We start from the raw sequence: 10,396 nt of genomic DNA, 5'->3' as shown, positions 1-10,396 counted from the left end.
GCAAAAGTTTCACTAACATCATACCATAAAACGTTCAATTTACCCTGTCTAAAGTTAACAATAAAGATAACAGAACAATTTTTCTCACTAATAGTCAGAAATATTTAAAAATAGGTATTATAAAAATCACCATGCCTTCACTACCTATAAATTTCATGGCAGTGTTAATATATGTTAAGCCCTTACACTTTGTCCTGACGACAAAAACTGTTAACTTCATCAATTGTTCAGATGTAATATGGATCATTAACTAATTATTCACTTTAGTACTTGAAAAATTAAACTGATTAGTTTAACAATTGTTAAATTTTAATAACTAACTTCTTTAAATTTACTAAAAAAAAGAACAAGCTTGTTACAATACCCACTAGGGCAATTTAAGCTTCGGCAGATTTCTTGAATTGATGACCTATGTTCAATAAGAGCATAAACAGCATAACAAAACTTCATAGTAATTAAAAAAAAAAAACTGTAAACCTGCTTTGAAAGATAGATTAAAATGGTTGGTGCAGGCAAGAAGGAAGTATTAAAGATAACTCCCTAGTAAAGTAATGGAAAAAGTGTAAATAAAGCGAAGACCGCAATGACTGCCTGATGTGCAAAATGAAGCATTTTAGAGATGATATGGAGAAACAAGATATTAAATTGGAGATTGAGGAAGAACATAATTTAGAAGGATAGAAATATAATTTTGAATGAATAAATATCATTCACACTCTTAACTGTACAGGGTCTGTCAGCAATATGATTGCCACACAAAATATACACATTACTGACAAAAGAATAAACAGGCATTTTTTATATTAAAATTATCATTTTATTTATTTAATCCTTTTATAATAACTTATATTACAAATGCAGTACACACAAAAAAAATTAATCTATAGTAAAATACAAAATATGAAGCAATTTCAATATAATTACACTTTCATGAATTAAAAGAACTGTCCATATAATATTTTCAACTTATCTGTAAGAAATTAAGTGCCATAAGAAGTAGGGCTTAAAAGGATACGTACACACACACATATTCACAAGCACACCTTACAGTTACATTTAAATATGTTGTTAATTTTCAGTTTACGCTGCTAATTTAAATCTTTCAGCTCTTAATCGTTTCTTTTCATCTATAGTTGCTTTTGTAAGTGTATTTGTATTGTTACTACTATTACTACCATCACCACCACTACTAACATTTGTAACACCAAATCTTTGCTGTCTCAATTTCAATTTTTCTTCCAGCTCAGTCTGAAACAAATTAATAAATAGTAAAAGTAAATAATAACTTTTTACTATTATAAAATACATACATGGCACTATTAAGTTAATTTTATGCTTAATGCAAACTATATAAAAAATTCATTAAATTTAAAATAAAAAAAATTAATTTCCCTGTACAGACTAGTCAAAGGGATAATAAAATCAATAAAAATGTATAGTTGCATTGTACAGTACACAATACACAGTAAGCGCATTTTAAATACATTTAATTTTCATTCTTTTTTCTTTTTCACCTATGTTAAAAAATCAAGATGTTAAGATATTTAACCTATAATAATGGATTAAATTGTTACTAAAAAAGTATAATAACACATTAAATTATAAAAGAAAAGAGAAAGTACAAGATCTGAATGTTTGAGTTAGTAAATATAAACAATTTTTTTCACAAAGAAATCAGAAGATTAAATTAAGTAATGCAATGTAAAATTCATATACACACACACACACACACACACACATGTTTATTAAATAAAAATCAAAAGTACTAAAAATATACAGAATACTATGTGACACTACAATTAAGTCATCTGTTGAAAATGATTTCAGGTAGGAAAGATCATTTATGTATTTTAAATACATAATAAAAAATTATTTAAAATATATATTGTGTATAGTTAATATTTTTTAATATTGTTAATAACTACATTATAGTTTTAATAAAAATATTACGAAGTAATTTAGCACTAAATTAAAAAAATAAAACAAGTATGTTAGAATTAATCCTATAAGTAGGGTAATCTTGATAACTGACCCCTAAAGCATACTTATTGATCTTGTTGACAGATTTACAATTCAGTCAACCTATGTCATACAGCATACTATATTAAGGACTAGACTCTGACCATAAAATAGTTAATAGTATTCTAGCAAACAACTATATTACTTTAGAAAGTTGAAGAATATCAAAACCAGGGGATATCAACGTTTACTGTTAATAATTCCAAGTACTCGGCTATTTTTGTTTACATTGTGATAATTTATTGTCCATTAATTTATTTTATGTTTTCTTTTATGATAATTACTATATATTTTCTTACACTAACTTTTTTTTAGACGTGACTTTTAATGTCATGCCAAAATAACAAAAACTTCATTTTAAACATTGTATATTTATAAAAATAATCATGACTCATAACTGATAACCAAGTTCTTATTTCAAATTCTGCAGCAGAAGATTTTTAATACAAAGCAACTTTGACAATGAAGTTGATGAACTAGAATCCCTCTTACTGTAGTTCTTCTGAAAAGGAGGAATAGAACAAATAGTGCAAATAAAACTACACCCTAATCTATCAATTTCTACCCAAACATGAACAAGAATTACTGAATAAAAAAAGGAAGGAGAATATATAATTAATTATCTAAAGAATATAACAATTTTTTAGAGAATACATCATGAATTTTCTATAAAATATCCAGGTCCAGTTAATACTCCCTCCTCCCAAAAAATAATCTGCTAATTTACTACTTTGACTTACTTTTTACTCAAAATTCACAGAAAATGGTGGCTCAGAATCATAAATGGATAGATGTAGTTATACAATCATTGTTGTTAACAAGGATGTTGCAGTAAGGAACGCAAATTACATTGGAAAATTACATCATCACATCACATTTCTAAAAGCATCGTGCTAATAATTTTTTTCATACCAATTCTGAAGTCATTATTTTTAGTCATAATCTGTATTTCAACCCTTTACAAAAAGTATAACCCTTTTAAATTAACAATAAATCTTAAACAGCACTACAAGTTAAATCAAAACATTTGTAAAGATAATCACTAAGACATGAAAAAAGATTAGCATGCATTTTTTATACTGCTAACAAGAGATATGTACTAGGTTTGGAATGAACAAATTTGAGTTACATGAAAGTGAGAGTAGTTAAACATCTTATACTGATCTATTCTCAAAACATTTCATGTACATGATTCTCACCATTTACACGTAAAATTGTATGAAACCTTTCAGACAAGGGGATTTATCCTCCTGGATAAATATTATCATATTTCCCACTGACAATTTTAACATAAAAGTACCACTAACAAGATTTATTCAAAAAATAAATTACATTTGTACATTTAGAAAATATTCAATGGATAACCATAGCGGACACCAAATGACAAAATTAAATGAAACAAAAATGTTTCACTTAAGTACTGAAAGTAAAAATTCTTGTTAAGTTTAAAACTATATGATGTACTTTTTAATATTACAGACCAGTGCAAAGAAAAATAGTCATAATCTGATAGTTTTCTTTATTTTCATTTTAAATTAATTAAGTACATAATTTTAAGGAACATAAATCCTTCTTTTAACTCTGTAATGGAATGAAGTATTAGGGATGAAAATTGTGTAGAAAGACACAAGACTGGATTACAAACAGCACAAACATGTTCAAAGTGAATGGGTATGGAAGGGGAGAGAGAAGCAATTGTATCCTTTGGCTGTTAGGTCAAGGGTTACAAGAATAGAATTTCATAAAATATAGTTTTTGGAAAAGAAAATCAAAATATTAAAATTAATTAGTTACTTTGTAAGGGAAATGGAAATCATAGATCATGAACTGCAGCTGATGCAATTAATTAAAAATTTAAGCAGAAGAAATTTACAATAATTATATAGCTACATCATCAAATTAAATTAGCAAACCTTTTTCAAAATGGGTGAAACAGCTGTCCCAAATCGTTCTGCTCTTTTCTTTAATACTTCAGCACTGGCTACCTGAATTAACAAAAATATTACATGAATAAATAAGGCACACAAATATGTTATATTAATTCAAATATTAAATAAATATATAAGGACAAGTTTCATTTGATTAATGAAAGAAAATATCTAATTTTTAATTGCTAAAATTTTAATATATGAGGGCAGTTCAGAAAGTAACCTCCATAGATAAAAATATTATATTACATACAACTTAAAACTACAGTTTTTAGCTACTTTTCCACATAGTTACCATTTAAATTCAAGCAACTGTCACACCATTTCACTAATTTACAAATATCTTCTTCATAAAACTCAGCCCCCTGGTACCTGGCCAACCTTTCATGGCATCAATTCATCATCATTGAAGTGCTGCAACACAAGCCATTTCTTCATACGAGTGAAGAAATGAAAATCACTTGGCGCCAAGACCGGGCTGTAAAGAGGATGATCAAAAATAACCTGGAATTAATTAGAAGTACTTCATTTCTTCAAGCACTGTGAGGATGAGCGCTGCCATGCATAACAAACAACACCGGATGTCAGCATACAGCGGCGTTTGTTCTGAATGACTTGCCTAAGTTACTTCAAAGTCACATGAAGAAATGGCTTGCGTCATAGTTCAATGATGAGGCGGCTGAATTTTATGAAGGTATTTGTAAATTAGTGAAATGCTATGACAAATGACTGAATTTAAATGGCAACTGTTGACAAAAAATCTGACAGTTGTAGGACTTTCCCTTCACATGGCCTTATTCTGATGCATGGCTTATACACACATACATACACAACTTAATTAAAAATATTTATAATTTTATTTAAATACTAGCTGTTGAGACATGCCATAGGCACATTGTCCTGGCGGGTGGCATCTCAGACTGGGATTATTAAGAGTCCAAAATTGATTACCTCTTGTGTAAAAATATATATTTTTTTTTAATGAGAAAATTTATATAACAAAAGTTAAATTAGAAATTTCACTCTAGAAATTAACATTAACAAATCGGGATTTTCCACTAGTGATCGGTACATTCCAGTGCCTAATTTTTGGTTATAGTTATTTTATCACATAAATAAAAAAATATATTAATATATATTTCGCATATATATCTATATATATATATATGCAATATAACAAGTACAATATAATTATACTTGTATATTGTTACAAGTAACAATATAATATAACAAGTATGCACCTGACCACCATGAGACATGTACTAACAAATCAGGATTTACCGCTAGTGATCGGTACATTCTGGTCCTATGTTAAGGGGAACATGGACACACATACAAATGCCCTTTAGTAGGGTAGGATAATACTTTTTGTTTATTTAATTCAATGATTCTAACTAAAATCCGCGCACACCGCACATACCATACTTCATTTGCGCAGGTGTGGCGGTAATAACGGCCACTTTAAATGTTATTCATTTATTTAATTCTACTGCTTAACTGTGATGTCACAACATAGCAGATGACTACAGCAGCTGTATGTCAGTGCTACACTAGCACTCTTATGGTGAGAGGGTGACATCCACTTAGCAAAAACCCACATCGCCCACTTAGCGATGAGAAAAGGAGAACGACTTTTGGTCAGGTGATTTTAGAAAAATTAACTCAGCATCAAATAAAGGGCAAACAGGAGTAGGATTCGTAATGAACAAGAAGATAGGGAAGAGTAGAGTATTTCAAAAATCATAACAAAAGAATCATTGTAATCAAAACCTAAGCCTGTAACAATTGTTAACGTCTATATGTCTACATGTGCCCATGATGATGAGGTAGAGAGCGAATACAAAGAAACTGTCAAGAGATTGGAATAAAAGCATTGGAAAAGATAAGGTGGGAAACATTTTGGGTGAATATGGGGCTGGGCAAAAGAAATGAAAGAGGGGACCGACTTATTGAGTTTTACATGAAGTATAATTTAGCAATTGCCAACTCCCAGTTTAAAAATCACAACAAAAATGGCGGCTCACACGCAGAGACGAATCACACAACTGACGACAGTGGTATGTATGACACCAGATGATGCCGGAGTAGGGATAACAAAGGGAAACCAGCTCAGTGAGTAACAGTTCTCATGCTATTAGTGTTGCTACACTAATGTTGTATGTTATTACAATAATCGTTTGAGTTCAATGTACAAAAAACTACGATAATTCTGAAAATATACATGCAACCACAAAACTGAGTAAATTATTCTTTTACATTTAAAAAAAAAAATATATTCACGCCACCCTTCAAATTCTTCTACGCCCTCTAGGTTGAGAACCACAGTTATAGAGGATGAAAAAGGAGATACAATACTGTGATCTCAATTTAATGGAGCATTAAAGATTTTGAATGGTGGAAAGGCTCCTGGGATAGACGGGATACCTGCAGAATTACTGTGCAGTGCAGGTGAGGAAGCGATAGATAGATTATATAAACTGGTGTGTAACATTTACGAAAAAGAGGAAGTTCCATCAGACTTCAAAAACAGTGTTTTTGTCATAACTGATGATAAGAGAAATCCTCGAAACCGCTTGAATGAAATAACAATAAGCATAAGGTAAGAAGCATTATTGAATTCTGTACCTTGTTTTATACTTTTGTCTTTGATTATACATATATATATATATATTAGTAATCTGACCAAATTTGATCAAAATCAGACCAGTATTTTTGGAGATATAAGGAGTGAACCAAACACAAACATAATATTTTCCCTTTTAAAGCTATAGTGCTAGACTAAAATTAAAAGCTGTATTTTAAGTTGTATATAATGAAATATTTTTATCTATGCAGGTTTTTTATTAATAGCCAAATGGAGGTTACTTTCCGAACCGCCCTCATAAATTCGGTATTAAAAATTTTGTATTATATTCTAAAGTGTGCTTTTTTCTACGTTATTTAAAGATTTTATTTACACAATAAGAATCAAGTAATTAATATTTGTAGAGAGACATTAAACAAAATGTTTACACCTTTTATGAGGTGTGGCTATTAAATAACAATAATAATGGGGTAAAATATTTTATTTTAAATTTATACATATTTAGTTATTACCCCCTTCAAAATACACCCCTCACTATAACACTGCATGCAAATTTTCCATTGTTCGAAACAGTGCTGGAGGTCTTCTTCTGTGAGCTCTTTTATGACATGTGCAGATTTGACCTAGGGGAACAGACAAAAGTCACATGGTGCCAGGTTAGTCAAGTAAGGTGGATGATCTAACACTGGGATGTTAAACTTGGCTAGAAATTTCTTAACAGACAATGCAGTGTGAGCTGGTGCGTTGTCCTGATTAAGAACCCATGACTTGTTCTTCCACAATTCGGGTTGTTTTTTCTTATTTTTTCAGAGTTGAGCAAGGACCTTAGGTAGTAATATTGATTAATAGTTTGACCTTCAGGAACCCAGTGAAGGTACACAGTCCCATGAATATCGAAAAAAAACAATCATCATTGCTTTGAATATTGATTTGGTCATTTAAGCTTTTTTAGCTCTCAGTGAAGTTGGGGGCCTTCCAATGCACTGAATGACACTTAGCCTTTCTGTTCATAAGTGAAAAACCAAGATTCATCACATGTTATCACTCTTTCCAAGATGTTTGCGTCATTTTCAATGGCATTCAAAGTGTCAGAACAAACATTTTCATGAGCTTCTTTTTGTTCGATTGTGAGAATTTTAGGCACCATTTTTGAACACACTTTTTGCATTTAAAATTGTTATGTAAAATTTGCCTTACGCATTCTTTGTCAATTCCTACAATTTCAGCAAACGCACAAATAGTTAACCGATGGTCAGATCGGATCAGATTAGCAATTTTTTATCAGTTTTTGATGTGGAAGGGCGACCTGGGTAAACATCATCTTCTCGGCCATCTTGGAAATGGTTATACTCAAAATCCCGCATACCTGACAAACATTCGTTGCTATATACTTTTTTTTAATAAAAGATAAGTTTTAATAGTGGTTTTCCAAGTTTCATATGAAATTTCACAACAATTCTTTGCTCTAATAAAACACTTATCATTTTTTCAGCTAAACAAAAAAACAAATGTTATCCAAACGAAGGCCACGTCCGGACTAATATATCTACTACAGAAACTGGAGTGGCAACAATTGAAAGGGAAGGCTTCACGCTACACAGCTGTCAGTCGTACGAATTTGGCATATGCGCAGTTCTTCTGTAGCTGCATTAGTCTCGTTGTTTAATAGCCACACCTTGTATTATGAAACTATTATTCTCAAGCTCTGTAAATACAGAAAACAATTTATTAAAAATTTTAAAAATAACATGCATATAAGAATAAGAATTCTATCTTGTCATGAAATTTTACACAAATTTTAGCCATTACTTCATGATAGTGGACCTTTGAAAAGATTAATACATCTCTCATCTAGCGTTCCTTTTATACTAAAAAGATTTTACAACAGAAACTTTAAAAAATTTGGCTATTTATAAATGGCTAAATTTGTTATAATATATACATATTCATACAGAGTAAATACAAAACAATTTAATAAGGTAAGAGCCTGTAGAAAAATAAAAAAATCATTAATATTTATTAATGATTTAATAAATATTTTAAGTTTTAAATAAAGATTTTAAGTTCTAGATGAACTTAAAATCATATATCTAAGACTACTTATAATTAGAGAACTCTTGAATTGCTATCTTTAATGATGAAGTTCTAGATGTGAAGGTCTTTAAACAGTACAGTTATCACCTATATTTATATCACCTCTTGCATATGAGATTGTGAAATAAGATTCTTTGATGCATATAACTCAAATACTTATTCTACTGGTATATTCTGATCATTAGGGTTCAATTAGTGGCATAGTTAAAAGTAAGAATTAGAAATAATTTACAGTAAGAATTGGAAATAATTTAAAATTAAAAATTCTCAGAACTGGATTATCTCTGAATATGAAATAGTCGTTTCATTTTTCATTGTTAAAGAAGAGAAACAAATTCCTTAATATTACAAAAGAATAAACACACACAATTACGTAATAAATAAGGGTTATAAAAAACAACAGTAAATAAAAATTAAACTCACTGGCAAAGATGAGGATGTCTGACCACTTGAAAGGCCAAATCTAATAGCTCGAGCTTCTTTTTTGGCTGCATTAGATACTGGAACTGATGTACCAAACTTCTGTGCTCTCAACTCTAGTCTCTACAATAATAATACAGAAAATCAAAATTAATATTTAAGACAAAAAAATTATTATTGAAAGGAAAAATGGTAAAGTTCTTGGACCTAAATTCTTCTGCTGCCATACTTAATTAAATTACCAACCATTTAAAAATCTTCCCAATTTATTTAAAATATAATTAAATGATTTTCTTTTACAAAAATAACATTATTTTATCAATGAGTATTTAAATAATACTAATTATATTTTATTTCTACATAAATATGTGCTAAAAATAATTTCCAATAACATCTTTGTGAATTACTTGTAGTATTTTTTAAATTTTTTTATGTTTAATATATGTACCTTAACATTTTCCCGAGTTTATATTTTAGTAATTAAAACACCTTTAATCACATCTATTTTTTTATGTTTTTATATTTACAATTTATCTAATAATTATGTCATATACTTATATATATAATACATTATGTAGTAATCAGAAAAAGGAAAGTTATTTATTAGATTAAGTTTTTAATGGAATTAATGCTTTATAGATTTTTTCATGACTGTTAAGTTTAATGTGGTTAATATATGGCTAATTCATAATTCAAGGTTGTTTATTTTAATGTAGTACATCATACATTTACTAAATGGTTTTAGAAAGTACTTACCTTTAATAATAATAAAAAAATTAATTATTTGACTACAAACTAATATTCTCTACGCAATCTTCCTAAGTAATCAGAATAAACTAACAAGATTTGATATCACAAAATGACAGAGTGTTATTACCGTGAAACCTGGCTTACTGGGATCTCAAGGTTCCTTCATTTTTCTCACTTAAAGAAATTTTCCATTTACCCAGGTTCCCAAATAGCCAGGTTTAAAATAACAGTTGTCCCATTTACAGAGGGCCCTACTAAGAGAGGTCAAAATGAACCTTTTTTAATTTATATTAGTAAAAAAGTTTTATAAAAATGCATATTTTATGTATGTAATGTAAATGTAGTACTTTCATTCTTTTTATGAATTTAAACAATACAAAACTTATAGTTTGAAAAATCTGTTAATTTAGTTTGTATTTTAGTGCTACTTAACGTAAGGTGTTTTTCAATATTATAAATCTGATCAAATATGTCTGGATTATCAATATCTGACATTTCAAGTTATGTAAAGTCTCCAACTCTTTTTCTGCGACACGCTTTGACACTCTTTCTGAACACTCCTCTTCTTCTATTTCCAAACAGGAGGAAGAGTATGCAAAAA

At 29.2% G+C, this 10,396-nt stretch overlaps 1 protein-coding gene across 1 annotated transcript in view; it reads right to left on the bottom strand.

Moving 5' to 3' along the window:
* Window positions 1–794: 794 nt before the first annotated feature.
* LOC142318786 (uncharacterized) overlaps window positions 795–10,396 on the bottom strand; it is a 36,299-nt gene continuing 26,697 nt past the window's right edge. The window contains exons 6-8 of the mRNA XM_075355256.1: window positions 9,049–9,168; window positions 3,933–4,004; window positions 795–1,248 (exon numbers count right to left, since the gene is read on the bottom strand). Coding sequence (XP_075211371.1) covers window positions 1,081–1,248; window positions 3,933–4,004; window positions 9,049–9,168 — 360 coding nt within the window. The 3' untranslated portion in view covers window positions 795–1,080. The remainder of the gene's footprint in view (window positions 1,249–3,932; window positions 4,005–9,048; window positions 9,169–10,396) is intronic.

This window comes from Lycorma delicatula, chromosome 2 (assembly GCF_047948215.1).
Source record: "Lycorma delicatula isolate Av1 chromosome 2, ASM4794821v1, whole genome shotgun sequence".
NCBI classification, from domain to species: Eukaryota; Metazoa; Arthropoda; class Insecta; order Hemiptera; family Fulgoridae; genus Lycorma; species Lycorma delicatula.
The sequence above is the reverse complement of the archived record's forward strand: the minus strand, read 5'-3'. Positions and strand labels throughout refer to the sequence as shown.